The 26,773-nt window shown below is 44.8% G+C and overlaps 1 protein-coding gene across 3 annotated transcripts in view; it reads right to left on the reverse strand.

Moving 5' to 3' along the window:
- ssh2a (slingshot protein phosphatase 2a) overlaps positions 1–18,700 on the reverse strand; it is a 30,767-nt gene extending 12,067 nt beyond the window's left edge. For 2 of the 3 annotated variants that reach the window (XR_015104907.1, XM_086143504.1), the window contains exons 1-3: positions 6,888–7,439; positions 1,451–1,563; positions 766–830 (exon numbers count right to left, since the gene is read on the reverse strand). Coding sequence is in view for 2 of the 3 variants with exons in the window: in XM_086143504.1 (XP_085999630.1) it covers positions 766–830; positions 1,451–1,563; positions 6,888–7,015 (306 nt within the window). In the remaining variant the exon portion in view is untranslated. Of the gene's footprint in view, positions 1–765; positions 831–1,450; positions 1,564–6,887; positions 7,440–15,671; positions 15,716–18,506 lie in introns of those variants that run through there. The other variant, XM_086143506.1, reaches the window with a different exon arrangement.
- Positions 18,701–26,773: the final 8,073 nt, after the last annotated feature.

Raw genomic sequence — 26,773 nt, forward strand, 5'->3', positions numbered from 1 at the left:
CACCAAAAATAGAGGCTTCTTGCAGCTCATGCTTTCAACTAATCTATTACCACCAAAGCCATGCTTCCTCCTATTGGGGCCATTATTACTACATTCGGAAACTCGGTCTCCTCCATGTCCAATCTGATGATTTGAGATGAGATGATGAGAACAACTTTATTTATCCCGAAGGAAATTTGTTGTGCCAGAGTTTCAAGTAAAAAACATAACAGTAATAGATAATAGTAGAAAGGAGGAAGAATAAGAAATACAATGAAATATGAATTGTCTTAACTGTTAACTGTGACTACAAAGATTGAAGATTTATGGTTGGTGAGAACCGGAGATCGCCTCGAAAATTATGTCAGCTCACTTTCAGTCGCCACCAAAGCAAAGCTCATTTCCATGAGAAATGTCATGAATTCATTGCTGCCACCTACACGGGCGAAGGCCCGTTCTTCTCAAAGCCCCTCTCTCCTCTTTTTGGGATGACTTTGGAGCTGCCAGTCAGGCCAAGCGTGGAAGTTACCGACTCTTGGAATCAGACAATCGGGTGTTTTTGAAAAGGAAACTGAAAGCCTGTACCTTTCTTTTAAGTCAAATGGTCTTTACACTTGATAGCATTCACCCATTTACACACCGATGGCGGCGGAGCTACCATGCGGGGCGCTAACCAGGCCATCGGGAGCAACTTTGAGGCTCAGTATCTCATCCTAGGACATATCGTCATACGACCTACTGATTGGTTTTTACATAAGTAAAAGTGTGTCGTTCTGTGTCGCTCACCAGCCGGATGGTGTCCTCTGGGCGCAGCACAGTGAACATGGTCTGGAGGTGCTTCTGGAGGTCACCTGGGGAAACAATGTGGGGCGTCCTTTTTAGTCTTACCTTACACTTCGCCACGACCGCATCCTAGAAAAGTGAACAATAAATCCTAGATACGGTGTCATTTCCCCCGAAGCCAGTATCTGCTTCATTGTGCACCTGAATATGTCTGCGAGGGGGTAGAAAAAAAGCCTGCCCTAGATTCTATACGGGGGTTTCTGTTACTAAATATAGCAATCAGGGCATTCAGGCCAAAGTTGAACAATTCCTTACAATAGAAGGGAGGTGTTTTGTGCACAAGGAGCATCACTTTACTTATTTACAAACTTAAATTTTCAGCATCCATCACCTCACCAATTTCAAAAAAGGTTTGGGATTTTTCAGTTTTGTTTCGATCCCCCTTCTAGCCATCCCATGGCAAGACATCGACGGCGCTGGATGCGCTTTGCCCTGTTGAGAAACCGCCTCGGTTGACGCCAGCTGTTATTCATGATGCAGCTGAGGAATTTCCATCTGAAAACACTCTGTAATTTTATCTCGGAATTCTTCCCGCAGGTCTGATTTTAGGAGGCTGGAAGCCGGCGAGGTGGAGGAGATAAGCTTCGGGAGATGATGCAGCTGTCATCGACCTGTTTAAAATCTTTACCTGTGTGTTTGTTCCTTCGCTGGCTCATCCGCGGCGCGGTGTTTGGCGTCGGGCTGTTTCCCCTGGGAAGGAAAAGGGCTGCACCCTTCACAGTGAGAAAACTCTCACTGATGCTGGAGGGGGAGAGAAAACAAAGACACTTTAATAGAAGCTTATCTAATCATATTTGAGCTTCCACCCGACATTACATGTACTTTATTTCGTAATCATTATTCTTAAACCATCCCGACCTCTCCCACTTAGAGGTCAGCCCCAGTTAACGGATGAGCGTTGTCAGACAGGCCTTATGTCAAAGCCACAATGCTCCATTCATCTGGTGTCTGGTCTGCAGGGTCCCCAAATCAGAGCTGACAGACCGACGCAAGCAAAACAAGCTCCGATGTGAACTCAGAACACAATGTTCTCCGCTCCCTCCACACAGCTGGATTACACACACTGACACACTCGCTCTGAGCAGCTGCCAGTAGGGAAGGATGGGGGGGACTGGGTGTGGACCCAGGGGTCAGCGAAGGAAGACAGAGGCCCCGCTCCTCCGCCACGACTGGCGGGCTAATAGTTTGCCGGCACGAGAAGCAGGTCATGTTAAATGAGGTTCTGCGCCTCTCCAGAATACTTAATCTAATAAAAGCGTGACTGAGGTCACTGCATTGAGAAGGACATGTTATAGACCGAGGTAGGTCAGTGGTTCAACTGGATACCGAACAGTTGGTGCATGTGACAACCTGAATGTCTGTGAATGACAAGCTTTTTGTTTGTTTTTTTGTATAGTCACACAAGATACTAATAAAACAGGTTGAGACCTACTTTTGCAGCTGCTTATGGCCGGTGTCATGTGACAACCAGGAGGCCACGGGCATAACTTAATGATGCTGAGCAAGAGGTCTGATATTGAAAATCTCCCGACAGCGTATTCAGCACATGGAAAGACTGCGGTTACCAAAATGTTAGTACAAAAAATAAAAGCTTCACGGCGGAGTTGGCGAACCGGTTTTTGCTTAACCGACATAGCGGCGGTTTCATCGCCTGCAGAACTACAAACTATGACTTTGGGGTGACGGACAAACAACACAGGATGAAAATAAAAGGGATCTCTGGAGTCATTGGAGGAGAGGTGATGACATGAATGCCCCGTGTGTTTCTAACAGCGTGTAAGGAAATAACTATTATTCTTAGGTTTTCACTGAGCTGGATGTTTTTTTTTCCAACCCTACACTCAATGAACCCACCCTCTACAGTTCATCAGGTTCTACAGATTGACTATGTAAACTCTCTCTCTCTCTCTCTCTCTCTCTCACACACACACACACACACACAAAAAAAGCTGTGCACCATTTAGGCTTACTGTCATCCCCCCCTTTCCTCTGTAACCTCATCTCTCCATCCTTTCTTGTCATCCATCTGCCCTTTCAGCAGTTTGCCGAGACTGTGGAAGTGCAGCTCACAAACAGGGGTAGAAAAAAAAAAAGCATGTTGGGTTTATTTCCCATAACCCATCCACCCTTGACCCAGCTGTTTCCTCTCACTCCGACATCCGTAGCTTCCTCACTTCTGCATTTCTAAACAACTTCAGTCCTTACCCTACTTTTGAAACTCCCTCTCCTCGATCCCCCGCATGCCATGACCCACTGTGCTCACGCACTGCACTTGGCATTGACCATGTATAGCAGCCCTACTGTACAAAGTCGTCTGTAATACAACACTGACACGCTCCCACCCGAGGAGGGGTGCGCACGTGCGCGCAAAGCAAATGCATATTTTACACTTCCACATAAACCCGTTGAGAAAGTGGAGGCTCGGTGTCTCAACTGGGAGAGGTGGCAAGGGAGTGTGAACGACAGCTGCTAAAAATACACTGGTCCTTCAACAGTCTCAAGCTATTGATAGACAGCATTCAGACGCGTTTTGCCGACTTACTGTACATAGAATCTGTTCGCAGATGCCGTGACACCAGATGCCTGCTGCAGAAGTTCACCCTGAAGCCCGGCCAAGCCTGAGAAGCTCCTGGGTCTCGGGCTATTAGCAGATGCAAAATTCCTCTCATGACATAAACGTCGACTTCTTACATAAAGCTCTGCCCGCAGGCGTAAGAACTGAATTTCGCAACAAACGGTGACAAGACACATTGCTTTTTGTTTCCATCTGCCAGTAATGCATGTTCATGTGAACAAAAAAAAAAAAAGCATTAAAAAAAGAGGGGGTCTAAAAACACAACAATAAACCTGGTCCTGTTTCTGAGAGTGGCTTATTGATTCCACCGTGATATAGTTTCCTTAACAGGGAAAAAAAAAAAAACCAGTTATGATTGAATGGAGTTGAATGGAGTGCATCAGGTTCGACTCGGCAGCTGCTTGGCACGGTGCGACGGGCAGGGAGGCGATTATTCTGGACGGGAGATAAAGAACGACCACCCAGTCGAAAGTTGGTCGCACAGAGTAGGCTGGGTCATCTTTTTGGCGTTGCGCCTCCTAGGCCATTGGCAGAGTTGAGGCTCCGGGTACGTGTTAGGGCAACAGTCACAGACACAATCATCGCTATGTAAGGTTCACTCCACACAGTGCACAGATAACTGGGTGACCCCCCCCCACAGGCCTGTGTCCATATTAGTCACTCTCAGGAGGAAAGTGGGATAAATATAGGGCTATGCTCTATGCTGGGCAGGCCTGGATACGGCCTTATGTGTACCCAAGACATACAGCCCACAGAAAAGACAGGGAGCCTCTCAGGGTCCGCGACTGTGTGTGTGCGTGTCTTCATGTACACAGGTGCATGTTGATCCCTTCTATTGAGGGGGGGGGGTCATGGAAAAAAAACGAGCGGAGGACTGTGACAAGTGAGATGAGCAGGTTAAAAAGTCAGATTAGCAGGGTGCCGCAACGGCTGACGGGAGGCAAACATCCTGAGACTGTCAGAAAAGCTTTGAGTTGGCCTGGGAAACCTCAATTGCGCATTATCTTTGAAAGATGATCGCAGTTTAAACTGTGGACTGCTGAACAAAAGCAGGGGGCGGGGGGTGGGTCGCTGCTGATGAGGGGAAAGTCGGACACTAGGTCACACTTAAGTTCCAACAGCTCACCCGTTATTTGATAAACAAACAGGGTGGAGCGGCGTTCTCACATGCGATCAAGTGAAACATTTTTGCATCCCATTCTTCAGTAAGTTTCTGTGCAGTCTACGGTCAGCCTGCGCGTCATCTCGGTGAACTTCTCGTAATCTGAAAGGGAATGGGCTGCCGTTCAAGATAGCGGTTCTCCAATCTAGATAAAATAGTAAAATAGCCACGGTTAAACATTAATGAAGAAACTCCGGGAACTCCGGGTTGTTTTTAAAACAGTGAGAAGCTAAATGCAGCGATACATTTGGTACACAAAGGGCCAAAAGCAAACAGTGGGATTCATGACTTGGAAGAAAAAAATTTTGTGCTCTACTGTAAAGGAGCTTCAAGGAAACGGAGCATCGCCTAACATTCCCTCGCTTGGCGATGGATGAAAACAGTTCTACCATGCTGGACGGATCCCGTTCCATGTCAGGAGGCACAATATCCAAAATTTAAACCTTGTTTGGATGCTAAATAGATATCTCTTGCAAACATACATGTTGTGTCTCGTCGCTATCCAGCCCATTTTTCCTGCAACAAACAGACGTATTTCTAAACTATGTATGACAACAACTGTATTTTACACGCAATTTAGAACACAGATAACACTTAACTTCCTCCACGGCAGTAAGCCTTGTAATTCATGCAAACCCTGGTTAAACATTAGAGTACTACCAACATCCTGGGGAGAGCAGACGGCCCTAGTACAAACAAACTGTGCAGAAACACAAAACAAAGAAGCATGAGTGCAATGCCGGCACGTGCGCGCACACACACATCATCTGTACTACAAGTTAGATGAATTTATGTCCTCCATGTTGTGATGGAGGCTCTTCTTAGAGGAAGACGGAGGGGTGACGACAAAAACAATCAGCGTGCAGTGGGGCCGACAAAACCAGGAAGTCCCGAGAAAACCTCCACATCTGACGGCATTTACCGCACACACGCACCTGCCAACACTCCTCTTGCTGCAACCTCTTCCCATAAACCCTCCTTGTGTAAACTGCATTAAAAAAGTACCGTTCTTAAACAGTGGGCCGGCCCTCATAAAAGCCTAAATGTGCAGTTTATTGGGTAACCTGGCCGTGCAATCAAACACAGATGGTAGAAAAACAATCGCCCGGCTTTTCTGACACTATGACGGAGGGTCGGTTCTCATGCCGGGCACAACTAATTTCCTCGCTCACGAAAATGTTACGAAACACAGACAGCAAAGACCAACAAATAGACTTCCTGGAAAATTGGTTAAAAGGTGATTTCATCATCTTTTAATCCACTTGAAGTAATTTCAGCATTGATCTCCCCCCCCCCCCTTTTTTTCCCCCTCCTAATTTGCTAAGCTTATCTAAGCCTGCTCCGCATCAGCGATGGGACGAGAACAGAGTAGTCTTTGATCTGTTCTGAAGGGAAGACTTGTCCTCACTGCATGTACGACTCAACCAAATCCTTTTACATGCAAAACGCAGAGGACTGATTTTCTGTCGAAATGCCGGCGGGCCACCTCAATCACGGATTAAAATTAAAAAATCCCAAGAGGAGTCATTAATGACGTGTCACTCATCAACAATCTCTCAAAGTTTATAGTCTAATCAATAGATGTGGATCCAGATGCAGAGATTTGGTTTATGATTTCTGATTCAACTGCTGGCGTCTGATCAATAATCAAGACAGACGGCAATCCCAGATAATGTCAGCCGTATTCTACTTTATTATAGTCAGCTGATGTCAATGAACAACTTTTTACCCCGGATGTCCACTCAATCTTGTTGAGTCATGCTTTTCCTTTAAATGTAATGAAAATGTGAAATAACCTGAAATAATGGGAATAATGGCTCAGTCTGGAGTCCACCCAAGTAGTTTTGTGTGAATCAGCTGATTCCCGAACAATAACAACGACAACCCATTGACTCTAAGCAAAAGAGGGGCAACTTCTCCCGACATCCCCAACATAGCGGTCAGCTGAAATAACTCAAGAGCAATACAGAAACCCCCCGAGACGTGGCAGGAGCCGCTGGATGATTCACTCTCGCAGAGCCATTAAGTCTTCATAAGGACAAAGAACGGGGGTGAGTAAGACCTCGCGTCTTAGTCATCAGGAAATGCTTTCAACACCCATGTTGCAAAATAATATGACCGGTGTGCGCATAGGAGTTTGTCATCATATTTCATATCTCCTAATGTCTAACACTTAAAGATAGTCGAAAGTCCAGTTTTTATTTTGATTGTCAACCCCCTGGAACTGACTCCTAAAATTTCTCAAGAAACTTGTTAAACTATGTTTTAACATACTTTATATTAAACATGCCCCCCCAAACACAAATCCAGCTGTTCACTGTGACTTACAGCTGGTTGATCTGGTTCTTGGACACCACCGCGTCGTCGCTGAAGTAGGGCACCATCTTGGCCCCGCAGCAGGAGCAGAAGCTAACCGCTGACGAGCTGTCAGAGCCGGACACCGCACCGAGGGTCATGTCGGCGGGAGAAGGGGGACCGTGGAGGAGTGGGGCTCAAGCTCTTGGTCAAGGACACACACACACACACACACACACACACACACACACACACACACACACACACACACACACACACACACACACACACACACACACACACACACACACTTCCTACTCCTCTTCTTCACTCATGTGCTCCTGCATTGCGAGGAGTTGTGATTGATTCCCTTTTCTGAATGATACAAAAACAAAACAAAAAAAAATATCCCGAAAGAAGAGGAATTAAATAAGGCGGGGAAAAACTATCGCATGTGGATAACGCGACGCCAGGTCGTCTCAGAGCGGTTGTCCCGGGCTCTCTCTGTCCTCGCTGCCGCGGGGGCTCCTGGAGGAGTTCGACCGAGCGCCGACGTGAACGCTACCCGACAGTGAGTGATCTGACTCGGGTCAGACTCTCAGGGAGAGTCGGCGCGGAGAGGGGAGGAGCCGGGGACACGTGGGGAGCCAGGCAGGGGCGGGGGGAAGCGGTGACCGCCTCCGCCCGGCGGAGCTCCAGAGGCACCGCTCGTTTCTTTTTTTTTTTATGGGGAGCGGGCAGGACGCGAGGCTCCCCCCCCCCCCGGGCATGGAGCCTTTTCCCCGGGCATGGAGCCTCTTCCCCGGCGGTATGCAGCCCAGATCACCCACAGACTCCACTGGCAAGATTTAGAGGGAAAAAGTACATCAGGATATTTAGCGTGAGAAACATTAAAACTAAAATCCTAACCTTTATGTAAATAAATATTAGTTATTTTTTTCTCATGTAAATGTGTAATGTTCAAAATCTATCCGGAGTTTATCCAAGACAAAGTCTGTCTTTTTTGTTTTATCATTATTTATTATTTTTTTGGTCTTTTGCATTTTTTATCTTATTTTATTACTGATTGATTTTTTTTGTTTTTTTTAGAAATTTAATGTCTATATTTCAGTTTTATTTAAAGCTGATATACAGTATAATAGGGGGGCACAGGGAGGGTCTTTATGTGAGGAGTTTACATGTTCTCTCCAAGTCTTTGTGGGTTTCCTCCAAGTTCTCCACTTTCCCACCACAATCCAAAACATGCAGGAGGTTAATTGGAATAAATTGGATAAAAAAAAAGCCCAGATGTTTGAATGAGAGGGTGAATGGTTGTTTGCCTCTATATGTGTCCCTGCCATCAAACAGCCACCGGCCCTGGGTGAATCCTGCCTCTAACCCGATGACAGCTGGGATAGGCTCCAGCATCCCTGTGACCCTGAGTTTGCAATAAGCGGTACGATTATGGATGGATGGGTGGATATAAAAGGGGCCTCGGTACCAATTCACAGGGGAAGTCATTTAGAGATCAGCACAATTGATTTACCTAGGGGGGGGGTATATTGTAATAATGGGGCTGAAAAGTTACGATCTCCATTTTCAACATATTTTAAAAGGTCGTAGTTTTAATTTTCAACATACTTTAAAAGGTCATAGTGTGACACTGTCTAACCTACATGAGCATTACTCTGAAACTCATATAATACAAATCTGACTTCGGAGAAATATGTGAATCATTTCATAATAAGATAATGTCGTTACCGTCAACTGATTGTACGTCAGGGTCGACAGGGGATGTGCTCAACAAGCTAATGTAATAAAACTGCTTTTTGGTTTTGGCAGCGGGTTCAGTGAGACTTGTCTCTTCTCAGTCCTTCATCTCTGTCAACACAAAAGTCTTGTGCTCGGTTACATAAGGAGCGAGGGGCAAATTGGAAGCAGACCCTCCATGCTGAACGGCTGACTGCAGCACCGGGCCAGATCCATAGGGACACGGTGGGGGAAGCACCAAAGCGTGTTCTGTTGAGCTAGGATTGAACCGGGCTCCGCAGATCAATGGTACAAATGCACAAAACTGCCTTACTGACATCATCCTGGAAAATGCCCAGCATGATTTTTACTCATTTTTAGCCTTTCAAACAGTTTATATTCTTCTTTTTCAGCCAAACGTGCGGCGAGGCCCTATCTGGAGAAGCTCTACAGCAACGTTTATGGAGACCCCGCTTTATATTTGCCACATGAGCTTCCAAGTGACATCAGTTACCTCCATCCACACAATGCTAGACTTATAATTTGTGACCCTATGATAGCACAAACAAGTAACTGACCTCTCTGACAATACATGAGCGCGAGCAAGACCCATTATATTCGGAGAGATAAGACTTCAAAAGGTGACTCCGAGCTGAATCCTCGTGTAGAATTCAAGCTATCGCCATGTATCTACATGTCATATTGGTTGTGTCTTCTGTGACGATGACAACAGATTCAAATTCAAAGTAGAACTCAACCTGAGCCTATTGTTGTCCTTTCTCTTAATCGACAGGCTTTTTTTCATACATTATTCACGAGTCTTGGGTTTGCGTAAGTGTGTAAAGAAATACTTTGGCGTGTACTTCAGATCCACCACGCACTCACTATTTTCACTTGTTTCCATGGGCGTCCGTTTATTGTTCGATTTATTAGCTGATACACTCGGTACGGGTCCAGTAGGCCTGGAAGCGATGGATGCTTTTTATGTGAGGTTTGATTGAATTAGACAAAAGTGAGGGCCTTGGCAGAGCGCTTCTATGATGTGCACGTCAGGTTTACTGCTGTATTTGTGCAAAGTCTAACTGCAGCACAGCCTGCCAACGTTCCTCCGCTGAGTGTTTTTCAGTCACATGGGGTTGTTTGTAAAAGGAAAATATGTGACAGTTGCACACGTCTCATGCATTCACAGGTTCCCAGACACCATCCAGGCCTGCAGGTGCAAATTTTGCCCTCACGCATGTCTTCTAAGCCTCCTCTGAATCAAGCGAGATGTGCATCATTGGCGAATGTTTTCTTGTCTGACAAATCTCCCCATTACGGTCTTTAGATACGCATTTGTCTTGCTCCCGTATCTTATAAAACATATCAAAACCAAAATATTACACTTGGAAGGGGCACGTTTCTCAGCAGATTAGGTCAACAATGCGTGATACGAATATTTTGCTTGCTACTGCTTTCTTGAATCCAAAATGGAGAAAAACGAGAAGTTCGAATTTTTAGATAAACAGGAGCGCCTACACAAGTCATAAACCGTAACAGCAGATATTTAACCTGCCACGTGCAGGGCCTCCTGCCCTGACCTCCACTGATTACATCACACTCCAGACAAAAACACCTGCGCTCCCGTCGTCACTCTAACCCTTCGTCTCACCTTCTGATTGGCACCCCAAGTGTCAGCCGCCCTCCTCCCTCCCCGGTGTGACCGCGGCCACACAATCCACACACAGCTGCTCCGACGCTTCGGTCATGTGGTTGTGTTTAGAGTCGTGTAATTTGCATGCCCTCTGTGGGAACGTTAGGTTTCGCGCGCGCTGGTAACACGAGAGGCTGTTGTGATGTTTTGGCCGGGCTCTGGAAAGGTTGCACAACGGCCGTCTGCGGCATAAAAGTCCCCTCATTGGATTGGACGGGACCGAAACATGCGGGTCAGAGAGCCGTGTTTATTTGTGAGTGGTGTGGGTTAATGGTACTTCTGGTCATCCGGCTGCCACACAAAAGTATAATAACAACCCCCCCTGCATCTCAGTAACTGAGCCACAAAAAGGACATTTTTAGCACTATCTACTTGGGTTGTTTATTTCTTAACTGCCTGTGGAAACAGACATCCATCTTTCAATCATCACGTTCTTTATACGCAAAACTCATTTTCTCCCTCCGCCCTCTCAGCAATGTTTTGTCGCAATATAACAACACATCCCTTATACATTTTTGTGGCTGGTGCACCGCTAACTGTGTATTCCTTGCTTATTCCAAACATGGAGAGATGGCTTGGGGGTTCATCGACACAGCCCACCTTCTTCTGCTTGGCACTTCTGCTTTCCATTTAATGGTTATTTTCAATCACGTATTATCTATACAGCTTATCCCGCACTTAGGGTACAGGGGGGTCTTGAGCCTATCTCCGCTGTCTTTGAGTGGGAGGCGGAGTACTGTCTGGACAGATTGCTCATTGACATATAATAAAGACATGCAATCATTTGCTCACTCATTTACATGTCTGGACAATTCAGGGCTATAATGTGTTACAAATAGTGAAGTATGAGAGTAGAGGAATTGTATTAGGAAATAGAATTAACCAGCACCACGATTAGTGTTGAGAATTAAATACTGTAAAAAGAAATAAATAAAAATCCGTCAGTCTACTTTTCACTGAGTAACATTTGCTGCCCAGTTCCTGCAACAGGAGAACTTCACCTTGGAGAAACAGGGAGTCAGCCAAGATATGAGAGACAAAAGACGGCTGTGTGTGTTTGCTGCTTGCAAAAATACTGTAAATACAACGCACCGCTGAGTATCCGGGTTTGTCTGTGACGCCTGCAGTGCTCATCACACTATTGCGGTAAAGTTTCTTTTTGCATAAGGTTTGCAAAAATAAAGTACTCAGTGATTTTTATATTGAAAGAAATTTTAATATGACCTGCGAGTATACGCATTAATGTTCTTATGTGTACTGCTGGATACACTTGTGTCAGCATTCTCAGCGTAAAGCACTATACCTGGTGCATTAGGGAGTTATTGTACTTCTAATTACGGGGTACTTTAAGTGCTGTCCCTAATCCCGGACAGGAAAAACCCCATGTTTGGATAGCAGGTGCGGGAAGGCAGGAGTGGTATCAGGTGTTAAGTGGAAATGACTGTGGGAAAGGTCTGTAAACTTGAAAAGGCACGTCTCCACATATCCAGTTTGCTCCAGGGTTGTTGTTCTTCTCCGTCCCTGCTTGTTCTACATGTCGAATCAAATCGAAAGATTGGATTCTTGGAGTCGCTGAACCAGCTCTGAATGAAAGAGAGACGATCCATCTATGGCGGGAGGACGCTGAAGCAGCACAGAGACCGGCAATCCAAATCATTTGAATTATCAGCCTGTTTTGCTCTCCTCTTCTCGGTTGTTATTCTCGCAGCCAAACGCACCACAGACAGACAGGGCACTGACACATGACTTTGTTTTCATTGTATTTAAACAAACAGCCAGTGATATAAATGATAGGGACATAGACGGAGGCCTGCGTTCTGGCCTGGAAGAAGAAAAGCTGCCTAACACTGCAGACAAAACAGAAAACAAACACAACAACAAGCTTCTTTCCATTTTCAGGTAATTTTTCAGCTTCAACCCTTATCCATCTGCGTACTCATGGCTTTAGCAGTGTCATTTCTATGTCTCACCTGACATATACATTTCCTGCACAGTCATAACATCCACAATTACTATAAAAGTAATACAGCCTAGGATTATATCCTAAAAAACTGCGGGGAATCAAACCTTGCAGGTTGAGCGTATTCGACGGAAGCAGAAAGTTTCAGACTTGTGACCTTTCAGCAAGACACATCATGTTACAGGCTCTTTTGTATGACAGCCGCGGTGGGACAATTTCTCCCTAACAGGAGGTAACCAGTCTTTCAGGGACTTTGAATAGAGTGCAAATCATAAATGTAGTTTTTATAACAGATTTTTTTTTGACAAAGGGGGTATTCAAACACCGTCCTTGACAGTCAGTGTCAGTCCTGCAGCAGCAGAGGGAGGCGAAAGATTCATCATTGTGTCGAAAGTAATGAACTTCATTGGTACGGTGCTGGCGTTTGCAGGGTTGAAGGCCAGACAGGTGTTTGTGTGGGCACGCTGAGGGAGCACAACAAAAAGACGCGGGGCGCGAGGGAGCGATCAACCGAACCGAGAGAAAGATGAAAAGGCTCAATGCGAGAAATCCAGCAGGGCGAACATTTTAACTGCAAAGACCAGAGTTCTCCTTCGTCTGAGCGGCGCCTACACAATGTACTGGCCCAGACTGCTACTTGGATCCATATGAGGGGTGGGGAGGACACACTTAATTGGACCTCAGCTCTTATGTAATACGCATTAGGGGTCACTCTGTAAGGCCCTTGGCTGCACCCTTCATGTCAGAGTGTGTGTGTGTGCGCGCGCGCAAAAATGCTGAACGAATGACGAGTTAGGTACCGAGCCAAAAGATAAAAGAGGACTAGAGAGATTCAGAATAAGTGCTGTGTGTGTGCATGTGTGTGTGTGTTCACAGGCACAGCAGTGCATATGCCTTTACCAGCTGCTGCTGCTGCTCTCTTGTGTTACCTAACAGATAATTGGGTCCATACATCCTTCATACCATATGTCTGTGTGTGTGTGTGTGTGTGTGTTACAGGCCCGGGGTGATGTCACTACGTTTCAATTTCCAAATGTGTGTGACCTAAGCTGAGATGTTTCTCGCGTGTCCAATGGCAGATTAAACTCCACTGGAAGTTTTGTGCTCTCCACATGAGGCCAGCGATGGCGCCAACATCAATAACAACATGAGGGGGTTGAAATCACATAATATGGGGTGTTTGGTGTCATTTATTCTGACGTCATTGGTCTGTTTTTATAGCTGATTTTTGATGTTAATCCATATAAGAGTAAAAAAAGGTTTTCTTTTTTTTTCCTTTTTGGAGGATAACTTTATATGACATGACAAACCACACTACATTGAAATTTGTATGCCAATTTCCATGCACATTTTACATCAAGCACTGGAACAGCTCCTGTAAAAACACCACAAAATCATGCATCAAGCAAATCTAAGTCCGTTTTGATTTAGTTTTTTTTTTTTTTTTTTTTTTTTTTCGGAGGAGTTCTCCACAGAACATAATGTGCTTATTTAGGGAATGTTTTCTCTTGACTTGGCAGAGAAGAAGCACATTTGCCTCGCGTGGTGTGTTCTCGACTAATATAGATACTTAGGAAGACAGAGTATGTTCACGCAATATTGAATGAGACGCCGACGTTCTTGAGTCGAGCAAGTTATCTTTTTTACTGAATGGTTACAGAAACCCAATTAATATGCTGCGACTGGAGAGTCGCTGATTGACGTGTATTGAATTTCAGCCAAAATTTAAAACCGACCACCCACCTCCCTATGTGAGCTCACCTCAGTGTTGTCTATAAATCTTTGGCCAATATGTAAAAAATTCTGTCTTCACTATAAACCTCCATTTTAATATTTGTTGATATCTCATGACACTGATGGCCTTCTGACGCCAATACATAAAACGACCAAGTTCTCATTTTATCCAAAACACACTAATAAAACTTCATGTCATTGTCACCTTCATTGAAGGAGTTGCAATCTCCTCAGGGGGAGGGGGATCTTGATTTTAAGAATCAAACTGGTGTGAAAACTGCATTTATGTTTAATAGCTAACACTATGCCTGTAATGGTGCTGTGCCGCTACTTTTCGCATAAAAGAGTGGCAGACATAGACAAATGGAATGTGGATGGTATCTTGAGCCCTGGGGGTGGTGGTGAAAAAAAAAAGGTATACCATACACAAGGACTGCTCCACAGCTCCACAAGAAAATATTCATACTGATGCAAAAAGGCATAGTCAGAAGAGGTCTCCGTTGTTTCGTGGGGGTCGGGGGGTTATTGACAGATGTCTTCTGGCAGGTGTCAGCATAAGACTGACATCTCAGAGCCTCTTGACAGGATGATATGCTTCCACTAAGACACCCCAGTTTGCCCCTTGCATCAAAATGCAGTGTGTGAACTGATCTCTCTCTGGCTCACTTCCTGTTGTATTGTGTTGACAGGACTTCCATCTCATAATATCCAATTGTGTCCTGCACTGATTATTGATTTGCATTTGAAGTTTTATTAAATTAATATGACTGACAGTTTCAACGACACTTTTTATGATAAGCCCTGTTGTCGTTGATAGGGCTCAGCATGTGAACTTCAGATGCCATTGTGTGCAGTCAAGATGTTTCATCACGAGCACTCTAAACATTGGCAAAACCAACATTCTCGCAGCCTTCTATTTCCTGTCTATGCAGCTCTGTGACAAAACCACAGGGGTCAACACAGCACGGAGATCATGATGGTGATGTCCTTGATTTTCACAGGAGAGTAAATCCAAATGCAGATCAACCCCAGCAGACCACAACAGGAGCCGGACAAATATTGACAAAGGTGCTCACAAAGACAACCATTTGTTTGTTCAGTGCGACTGAATCCGAGAATTACTGCTACCGGCTGCGGCAAAATCCGCGAAGGACGCTCATGACTCACGTCCAGACAAATGTAAGACAGATTTCAAAGCAAAACCAAATTTAAAATTTAAACGACAGATTCAAGCATTTGGGTTTTCTTTTCAGTGTGTAGCTACAAAAAAAAAAGGTTGTTTTGGATCCCTGTTGTGGCGAGCAAGGTATTTTGGATAAACACCTGACAAAAGGATGTTATGGACATAGATGTTAATTAAGATATACTTATAAATTCTGACTGCTTCAATCATAATAGGAGAAATCTTACTTTCCATTGTGATGGTTCTGATACACAAGTGTTAATTATGCTGCTGAACTTTATCACTTCCATGACACGGTGTTTGGCAGAAGGCTTTCCAGCGTCATCATGACGGACAATTTGCTGATTCAATGCAGTAAATACTGATGTACAACCTCCCCCTAGTGGTCTACGTCCCCACTTACAGCCGCTGGCAAGCACTTTTAACAGCAGGGCTGGAAGGAGGGCTGGAAGAGCAAAGCTAGAATACTGAAGAAAAAGAAAAATGCGGAAGATGCGGAGAAATAGCATGTGTTCTCACCTCCTGGGCTGGGAGCGACAGTCATCTTCACCACTGCCCGACTCCTAGACAGACAGGGAAAAATTAAATAAGTACAGATGCCGGCATAAAAATAAATATTCAATACCTGCATACCTCAACATAATAATTTAGTCAATATTAATCCTCGTCTGGAATTTCGTTCTCTGCTATAAACCCATCATGGATGAGCCATGAGCAGTAGTACAGCAGTACAACACTTTGACACACAAGGAGGAGCCGGGAATCAAACCAGGAATGTTCAGAACCAAAGACAATTTCTAGCTCCTGCATCATGCCGCTCCCAAACAGTGGAGAGGGGGGAATCTCCCCCCCTCTCCTGGAGACCTCTTGATCTGCAGTCAAACGCTCTACCACTGAGCTATGCCCCCAACACAACACCACTATCAAACTGGCAGAGAACACACCGAATCACATTTACCAAAAAGCCCGGTCTGATTATTTGCACCACACGCTGAGTCAGACCCAATTAACCCTCAATCAAAAGAGTCCCATACTGGCTGGTGGCAAGGTTTTGGCTTGAAGTCTGTCATCTGTGACTTCAGTCACAAGACCAAGCCGGCGTGGTGTTTCAGTGCCGGCTCAGAGTGGCAGGCGCCTGGAACTAGGCTGAAACAAACTGCCTCTCCGTGCACTCCACTCTTTGCTCACTACACTTTTACCCCCCTCCCCCCTCACAAATGCAATCATCTCCATCCACTACTGCAGCCAGTGTGGTGCACCACACACACACACACACACACACACACACACACACACACACACACACACACACAAAAACGGACAACTTTAATCCCAGCCCATCGCTGTAATCCCTCACAAAACTCAGGGAACTTTCTTTTTGGCACCAATCTGTCAATCCTGGCAGTCAAAGCACACACAGACATAAATGCAAATGCGGGCGCACATGCAAATATATGTGAAGAAAACAGCTTTGTAATTGTAATGTCGATGAAATAATTATGATGGAGAGGCGTGTGCGGAGGAGCGAGAAGTGTATTAATGATAGGAGATGTAGGTTAGCAGCAGTTTAACTTAAAGGGGAACTCAGGGCTTCCTCCGTGCCCGGAGATCTGGCCAGCTGTCACCTGACAAAATGCCTGCTTCAGCGCCTTTCAAAGTCGAATGTGATACCATGAAAGTCCTGCAATGCTACATCACCAACATTATTTCAGTGCTGGCGCCTTCCAATATGCACTTAAAACCAACATAGCATAGTAAACATGGCCTTGGTGTACATTATGTACCTATATGGTTACCATGGCACTGAATGTGTAGGGAGTGGTCTCGTAGCCAATGAGAACATGAGATATGTCGTGCTGCTAGGCAGATTACTATACATGACTACTGCTGTAGGGTGACCACTCCCCTCTGTGCAGAATGCAAAGAATTGCAAGCTGAAATAAATGGGGGGTTAATAATGGTTCATACCAAATCATGAGGAGGACACAAGTACTCAAACTGCAAAGGAAGATTTCAAAAGCCAGCAACGCATATATTCAAAAACATGAATTTAATTTTCCTTCTGGTGCTTTTCTGGGTCATTGCAAAAGTGAGAGTGTCTCAGCTTTGGTCCCCTCCTTCACCTCCTCCTCCTCCTCCTCTCAGCACCAGACATCTCACAAGAGTGCTCACATGGTTGCTTCCCATCAGTCTCATGACAAGCAGCTGGTAACCCCAGTCCGGAATAATTTCCCACTTTTACGAGCTTCAAACCTTCTCTATTGAGTTCAAGCGAATGAAAATATTTCATCATATGAAATCACCTTGAAATGTTTAAATGCGGAAACTTGTTTGGGCTCTAGACATTTGGGCAAACAAAATAATTTCGTGCAAAATGGAGCTTTCATAAGATTCAATGGCCTGCATGTGGGCCATTGTCAAGGGAGTGGTTTCAATGTTCCCTCCCTTCAGTACAGTTCCACACTCTCCAACAATGTGTGATGTTGTCTGACGATCATTCCTCTGCTGGGCGGTCTTGCAAATCCGTCCATCCTATTTCAAGCGCCTTTTCATCGCGCTTCCTCCATCACACGTGGACAATGTTCACCGACATCTGGTCGGGTCCGCTTCAAGAAGCTGAAGAATCCGGGTCCATGGTTATCACTGAGGTCGCTGCAGCAGTCATTGGGCATCAAATAACATGACAAAGGGGTCTTATCCGAGGCAGCCCTTCCAGCGCCGCTCTTCATGTGTGTCAAGGCTGGATGTGGTGAACGTTACAGTCAAAGGAGATCAGACTGTTGCCGTGGGATGTCCAAAGGGGGTCTAACAGGCCTGTCACACTAACCCGCTTTCCCAGGCAGCTCTAGTCCAGTCACTGTCACTCAATTTACCAGTCGTAATGGGACAATGTAGACGAAGGGATACAAATATGGCATTAAATTGGCACACACCAACAAATGGCTCTAAATTACACGTTTATAGGAGTAGTATAAGCAGAATATGAACTTTATCTCCAACAGTGTGGGGTTAATAACGAGTGGGTAAACACTTAGGAAGCTGCCCCGACCTGACAGTGGGCTCAGTGGGGGGGGAGTTAGCAAATTGCTATTTAGCTTAAACGATGAATGTGTTTGGAGCTGGGTGGGGGGTAAACGCGACAAAACCTGGGGGAATTAACTTTCCCCGGAGCTCAACGTCGAACACGTCGGGTTCGCTTTGACTCGGCTGACATTCGGTTTCCCGGTAAGTTAGTTAACACCCAAAAAAATAGGGCTTAGAGAAGCGGCTTTCGGGCGGAAACGGGGGGGGGGCGACGCACCCTCCACACCGACGGAACTGAGCCAGATGTCACAACAGTTCACGGATACTCACAGACACGCAGGGGCTGGACGTGGTGCTCGGTGTCGGCGACCGCTGAACGGTGACCAGCGCCATCCCGCTCGCACCGGCTCTCACCTCGGTCACCTAGAGGCCGGAAGACTCGGGATATTTGACATTATTCCGGGGCATAAACTAAAGGGAGCTCCCGAGGTTAGGTCTGTGGTCCTTCTTTACTTGCCCCTCAAAGAGTTAAGCTACGGAAAGACATGCATGACATCCGGTGTTTTCAAATTTCAAAATAAAAGCTTTCATTCAAAAAATATTTTTAATATTTATTCCTCTATGCAGCTTTAGCTGTAAATGTAAAATGAAGACCTTTTCACTAAGTTTGAATCAATCATTTCAGTAAGATTTTTGTTGCATTTATAATTACAGGTAGTACTACAAATGACAAAAAACTGCTGATATTTTATATTGTATTGTTGTTCAGTGGTTAGCACTATGGCTTCACAGCTCAAAGTGTGGAGTTTGCATGATCTCCCTGTGTCTGTGTGGGTTTCCTCCGAGTTCTTAAGTTACTTCCTACAGTCCAAAATCATGCAGCAGATTGATTGGAAAGAAATTGGTAAAAAAAATGGGAATAATTGCCCCGACTCACTCCTGAGTGAGTGAATGTTGTCTGTATATGTAGCAGTGCAATTGACTGGCGATCAGTCCAGGGTGTACCCCGCCTCGCACCCAATGACAGCTGGGATAGGCTCCAGCATTCCCCTGCGATCCTGAGTGCAGGATAAGCGGCAAACTATTGACAAGTGCATGTTGTTTGAGTGGCTGCCGATTCAATCCTTATTTTTCCTCGTGAAGTTTAGCTTAATTCCCATATTAAAATCAATTGAACCACCAAACATTTCTTTTTTTTTCTCTAACAAAGTATACTTTTGTTTTATCTGAAAATAATATCCAACTCTAGGCTTTTATTTTGACAGGTTAATCCCGTGACTTCCCGTTCTGTTTCCGCCGGCCTCAGGCTTCTTTCACTTCTGCACACTATGGGCTGGTTCGCCGGTCCTCGGCGCATGCGCAGTGATAACCAGCTGTCAGACGGGTGTGTTGGCTCCTCGATGCTCTGAACTCCCATTCATTCACAAGCCATTGTCAATCGATCAGTTAACCTCAATTAATATTGATCAATAATGAATTTGGAAGCTTCTAAACTCGCAATTACGACTCTATCCTGTGTTTTTGTGAGAGAGAGAGGTTGTGTGTGTGTGTGTTTGTGTGTGAGTGTTTGTGTGTGTTGCCGAGATATTAGTTAAGTGACATATAGGGATATAAATAATGCACCAATGTGTTCCTACATTTTGTAGAGGAAGACCTGACCTTACATCTGTGTAGCTCCGTGCTTTTCAGTCACACTTCTCTTGGGAGATGAGATGTGGGGGTGGGGGCGTGAACGCAGGGGGGAGGTGTGGATATGAGTGTGTGTGAGGAAAAGTCATGAGAGGGTCATGAGTGATGAGGAGATATCTAAGCTCTACTCATATCTCAACATCTTGATATTAAACGTCACAAAGCACAAGATTTCTAACCGTTGCTTTAGTACTTGACCGTTCTCTCAGAGCAGACCTTGAGCTATGGAGCGTGCATTCGGGCCAGAGGGGAAGGTGTGAATGGGGCTCTAGACGAGGGCAGCAGGCTCATTTTGATTCACTTCATTGAATTATCTGGGTCATTGCCTCCACCTCTGTCTTCTCTCCCCCTCCTCCAGTGTTATTTCCCCTCCTTTCCTTTTTATCGATTGCTCAATAAGTGTTCGCAGGCCAAAAGAGGTATCAGGTACAATGGCCTCAGGAAATAGAATAAATATAAACAGTTGTCGGAAATGATTGCATCATTATAATCTTCCATCCTGTGAAATAGGTGGAGATGGTAAAAGCGGAGAGAAGAGTCACAAATGGAATTGCCAAATGAAAGAAATCATTTCGAATAGAGGAGTGGCAGAATGATTGATGAGATGTCTTTTCCAAACCCTCCCCCTCTGCATCCATTCCTGCTGTTCGGATGTAGCACTAACGGCCTTTTTAGGGCTGTGCGTGTTTGTGTGTGTGTGTGTGTGTGTGTGCAGCTCTACATTGTCACATCACTGTTTATATTTCTCCATCCCTTAACGCCCCGGAGCACAACTTCAATGCACCTGCCTGGAAAATTTAAACTTGTCACAACACTGCCGAGTGATGTGGGACCGAGCGCACATGAGGGGCTGACATTGGGGATACCTCAAGTCACAATCAGGCTGAAAAAAACTGTTTGGATCAAATCAGATTCTGGATCAAAAATAACATAAATGTAAATATTTTTTGGAAAAATAAGCACAGTCTTCCTCAATCAAAATCACCACACAAAACATGTAGAAACTGAAACACATACACATTAAGCATGAGTGTCATACAGTTTATCTATATATTTAGATATATAGCCATATATATGTGTATATTCATGTGTGTGTGTGTGTGTATATATATATACTGCATATAACCACAGATCACCACACCAAGGATGGAAGGACATGCATGAGTTATATATATATTTCCTCATCTGTACAATATACATAAACTAGTTCAGTGTTCTGTGTGTGTGTTTTTTCGCAATGCAGGATATAGGGTTCACCAATCACTGTGTCTGTGTATGAGTGTGTGTGTGTGTGTGTGTGTGTGTGTGTGTGTGTGTGTGTGTGTGTGTGTCCATAACATATAATTCCCACCCGGCTGTCACTCAGTACCTGAACCCCAAGCGAAGAGTGATAGAAGGCAAAAGAAAAAAAAAGTAAAACTATTTTTCCTTTTCAGCAGGCAGACACTTCCAATAAGACAGTGCCGGTGTGCAGGAGAAAACAAGATTAGGATTACAGCAAAGGATGATTCTGCAGGGCGACTTCAGTATCAACAAAGAACCGATGAGGCTAAAGACAATCCTCCTTGTAATTAAAGCTCTGCTCTCCACAGGAGACCTACACTGGATCACAGATTAAAGTGCGTGTGTGTGTAAGTGTGTGTATACCAGCTGTCAAGAGTCTAACAGTCAAATGATTTATGTTTTTGCAATTGGCGCTCCACACCCTGATCCTCTGGCCGTCTCCCTCTCCGTGGAGCTCCGGGCCCTCCAGTGGTTTCCTCTGGTCAGAACAAGTCATCCCCCATCACTGCATGATATTCTGGTTAAACCAACAGGGGGGGATGTGACCCCATTTAAATCAGCTGAATCCTATCCAGGCTTTGGTCGTGTGCAGAAGACACACTTCTGCTGCCACTTCTTTTTAAAACTATGCAGGTAAAATTTTAAAAGCCCTGATGTCAAGGTATTTTTGAATTTAAAAGAGGCGCTAATGCTATTACATTCTCATTATATCATATTGTTGTATTGTTGTATTATATCATAATATATTATATATAACACCAATTGATGAACTCACTCTGTTCACTTCTTATCCTTAATTCAATTATTTTCTTCTTCAACCGTATTGTTTACTTCTCTAAGAACAGGATGATAATACGTCAATAATGCGAGCAGACAGCCATAGCTGACACAGCAGGTTTTTAATTGAAAAGTACACAAATGTCACAAATTAAATGATTACGCTCATCCTTCTGTCTGCTAAAAGTTAAAAAATTGACTGATCCAGATAAGTCAGTTTCACTTGTCTGAGTAATTTCCAAAAGAATGTATTTACTGATTAATGAGCTTAAATCTGCATTCGCTGATGTGTCTCTCAATATTAAGGTGCAGCTAAAACTAGCATTAAAGGACCAACATGATTCATATTTTAAATTCCTTCCCACACAAGATGTAATGCTAGGAATGTTTGATAACCATTCCATTTTAGTTTTTTGTTAAGTTTCCAGGTCAGTTATTTGACCTGCTAAATGCTCTGCTATGTCCTTGGTAAAACTGTCTGTTTGCAATTAAGTGCTGAGTGGAAAATAGCTGAAAAGCGAAGATGCGGGAGTTGATGAAAATAGTGACTCTGTGACCCCACCGAACAACAGTGAGTTGTGTTTCAAAGCTCCGGAAAAATCAGACCGAAGTGCAGAAACAGACGTTTGTCATTAATCACAATACGTCTTACCGCAGGTGCATTGCCATGACGACACAGACCCGGCGGTTGAGAGGCTCCGCCTGTCTCACAGCAAAAGAGGAAATGAATCAAAAACAACGCTGAAAGAACCACAGAACAGATAAATAAATAAATAGATAAAATAAATAAAATTTGAATCTGAAAATTAAAAAATAAAAATAAAATAAGTGCTAAAATAATGATAATATGATAATAAATAATATGATAATAATAATGATAACAGTAATGTAATAATAATAATAAATAATAAAATAAGCGCATGGTGGCGCAGTGGTTTGTGCTTCTGACCTTTCAGCGTAGAGTTTGCTTGTTCTCCCCGTGTCTGCGTGAGTTTCCTCCAGGTTCCTGGTTTCCTGCTACAGTCCAAAAACATGCAGCAGGTTAATTGGAAAAAAATTGGGAAAACTACCCTTGTGTGCGAATGAGATAGTGAATAGTTGCCTATCTGCTTCTGTGGTCTTGCGATTGACCCCGCCTCTCGCCCGATGGCAGCTGGAATAGGCTCATAGAGGGCTAAAGAAAATCCTATCTGGTGAGAGGTATGATGAACCTCCTCCCTCTCTAATTCGCACCTGCAGACACTTTAGACTCTCCAATTAACCTCCTGCATGTTTTGGAAAGGTGGGAGGAAGCTAGAGGACCTGGAGACAAGTCCCTCAGTTGGCAACCAGAGTAAAACGTTTTAGCCGCGAGATGGAGGTGAGAACCGCTTCACTACTCTGGCCCTTAACTGTGAAAAGAAAACAAATCACAGCACAAATCGATCTCTTGAGGCGAAGCCTGGAGCCAAGTAGTGCACAGCACTGATTGGGTGTTTCAGTAAAACCTGAGTTGTCTTTTCTGGGTCTCATTGAAAACTCTGACTGCTTCTGTAAAAAAATCCATGACCTGGAAAATGGGATGTTCCCCCAGGCCGGAGGGAGGAGTTCCAGTCACTCATTGTCCTTCCTGTTTTTCATGCAGTCAGGGTAGCGGAGGAGATGGAGCCAAACGCTGCTGTGATTGGGCGAGAGGCGCGGTTCACCCTAGACCGGTCACGCAGTTAGTTTTCACCCCCTCATTCACACGCCTATGCAATTTAGGAACCTCCTGCATGTTTTGGACTGTGCAAGCAAGTCGGAGGAAACCCATGCAGACATGGGGAAAACATGGAGACTCCTCACAGAAAGGCCCTCCCATTGGACTCAAACTACGGACCTCATTGCTGTGACATGGAAGCGCTAACCCAGGTATGGGCAAATGACGGCCTGCGGGCTATATATGGCCCGCTGGGATTTTTAATCCAGCCCTCTGAACATTCAATTTTATCGTAATTAAACCACATTTAAATACCTTTTCCCTGAAATACCTGCATTCCCCAAATCGATGGCGCTCCGCTCATACACAGACCTTTGTTGAAGTGCGGCATATTACTTTCTATGCCCCTTTTTCACTTTGCTCTTTGAAACCATCTGTAAAATTTGGGAGATCAAGGAAAAGGAAAGTTGACAGTGATTGCCGAGTGTTTAAAGAAGTCCGATCAACGGCCGTATTCCTGATATGCCAAGAAACTGTTGTGGTTTTCAAAGAATACAACTATCAGCAATCATTTAGCATGCTAACTATGCTAGTGACTGGTCAACGCAAGAATTGCGGCTAATTTACAGACTCAGCAACATTTTTTCACAGATAAACCATGATTCAACAGTTGAGTACCAAGGCAACTTTTATGTTTGCATTCAAATTAGTGATTAGCCATGTTTCCCAACCCATAAGATGCAGACGTTGTTTTGCATTATGACATTCAGCATCATGAATACCAACAAAACCTGTCAGAGATCCAAGCTGACTGACCAACACCTCACATCCATCCTGAAAATTGCCCCGACAAAACTAACTCGACTTGGGTGCACTGACAAAAAAGGCAGATCAACAACTCCGTTTCCGCTGAAACCGAAGGTGACTTTATATTATGAAATCAATGCATCTGTAAAACAAACTATCCAATGAGGTTTGCATATTTGTGCTTTGCTAAAAGACCAAATTCTTTCAGGTAATGGCTTTTTCATGCACTTCTATTCTATTCTATTCTATTCTATTTTATTCTATTCCAGCCCCCCTGTCAAATTTTAGAACCCATTGAGGCCCGCCACCCAAAAAGTTTGCCCATGCTTGTGCTAGCCTCCAATGCTAACGCAACTGACATTTAATATTGATCTCACGTGCAAGCAAATATTACTAAAATTGTCGTGAAGCTGTCAGAAAAGCCTCCACACGATTTGTCCTCCTCCGCGGGACTCACTACTTGCTCATAAAAACACATTCGCTGACAAATATTCAAAAAAAATAAATAAATGATAGATATTAGCTTCAATGCTATCATTTTGATGAAGCCATCGATCTTGCAGACCGACTCACCGAGTACCCTGAGCGCAACGCTCGGATTGGAAGAACAGTGAAGTCAATGAGTTTCTATTAAAGAGCCGCTAGCGCTCTCTTACTTGCCTCCTCACCTGTAATGAGAAGACAACAGATCAAGAGGCTCTCGGTGTATCTTGGCAACAATTATATGAAGTAAGAAGGTAAGGAGAAGCGAGTAGAGAGTGGCAGAGAGGAAGTGTGTGTGTGTGTGTGTGTGTGTGTGTGTGTGTGTCGGAGAAGACGGCCTTCTCCACAGAGATAAGATGGTATTCTCCCTTCGTGCAAAATGAGTTCATTAGGGGAGTGAAAGACGGCCAGCGCTGGAAATCGAGGTTTCTGCGCGATAAAGGGCGAGAGCGACTGATTGGAGGGAAAAAAGGAGTTTCATTTCCTGTTCTTCACAGGCGCTGGCAGTATCGGAGGATCAGCGGAGAGGCACCGTTGGGGCGGGGAGGGGAAAAAAAAAACCGAGACGGGGAAAGGACAGACGGAGCAAGTTAGAGAGGTAAATGCCAGGATTTTCCTGTCGCCCAAAAGAAAAAAAAAAAAAAAAGAGTCAACCACCAGATCGCTGTCAGAGTATATTTCTATCACGGTGACAGGCAGAAAAACGTGTTGGAAGACCAAATTGACAAGTGAGGGGGGAACCGTGACGGTAAACCGAGGGGGTTATCGGAGTCCGAAAGGCTAAACACGACTCATGAGGATCCTCAGAAGAGTGAGTCGGAGGACGGAGGACGGCTCGTCTGTATTAATATGACAAAGACGACGGCGTGATATGAAGGCTGCAGAAAGAGATGAAATGAACCGGAGGTCTTGATAGACAGTCGATAGCGCGGGAAAGCTGGCAGGCGGGCAGCTTGGGAGATTCTGAGATGGCAGGTGCACGCAGAGGTGGAAGGATATGCCGGCTGCGCGTCGCTGTTTAATATAGATCTGCGGCGATAAGTGCCAGACAGAGAACACAGGACGCGTCCATCCGTCCGTCCGTCAGGAGAAGTTGGCCCAGAGGAAATTGCCACAATAAAGTGCACATGTGTGCACGTTCCCGGGACTACTTGTGGTCCCTGGAGTCCCTAAAAGCAGAACGTTGGGGACCTGAGCTCCGGTTACCGAGCCTCTCTTCTTTGGAAACTTCTTCTAAACTTCATCTGAGAGAGCTCATAGCTAGCGCTAGGCTAGCTCCCGGCGACGCTGCCCTAAGCTCACTCAGCCGACGGATATCCCATAATACACTCAAGTGACCTTGTGTCTTCACACCGGTCTCCACTTCCGCTTGGAAGTTAATGTAATAAATTAAAAATGGCTTCCAATGGCATCTCAATTGGTTCCGGTTTTGCTGCCAGAGTTGACGAGTGGCGAGATCCATCTGCCTCTCTTGTTATCACGGATGCAGAGTGTGTGTCTGCAAAGTTTGACAGAACCAAATAGAGGCCTTTGCTGTTCAGCACCATTAGAGCACAAGATCGCAATTTTCCTATTTGCACGCCGTGACATCGTCGCCATCAGATCTGTGTCAACGGATCCGTGTGGCGGCTCATTCCAGCGGCAGCAGTGCGACCAGATCTCTGAAACAATCGCATGTGCAAGCGGATCAGCTTTCACATGCGGCTCCAAGGGATCGGTGTCAATAACCCAGCATTGTTTAAAATCCTGATTCAATATTGTGATTTATTGTTCTGATGCATTTTGGCATCAAGATGGGGAGGGGGGGGGGCATGTTATATATGAAAATATATTTATCAAATAAAGATAGTGTTGCAAGTGCTTTGTAATAAAAATCTAT

This window comes from Fistularia commersonii, chromosome 3 (genome assembly GCF_037954325.1).
Source record: "Fistularia commersonii isolate RoL2024-O1a breed Wild chromosome 3, RoL_Fcom_v1.0, whole genome shotgun sequence".
Lineage (NCBI taxonomy): Eukaryota > Metazoa > Chordata > Actinopteri > Syngnathiformes > Fistulariidae > Fistularia > Fistularia commersonii.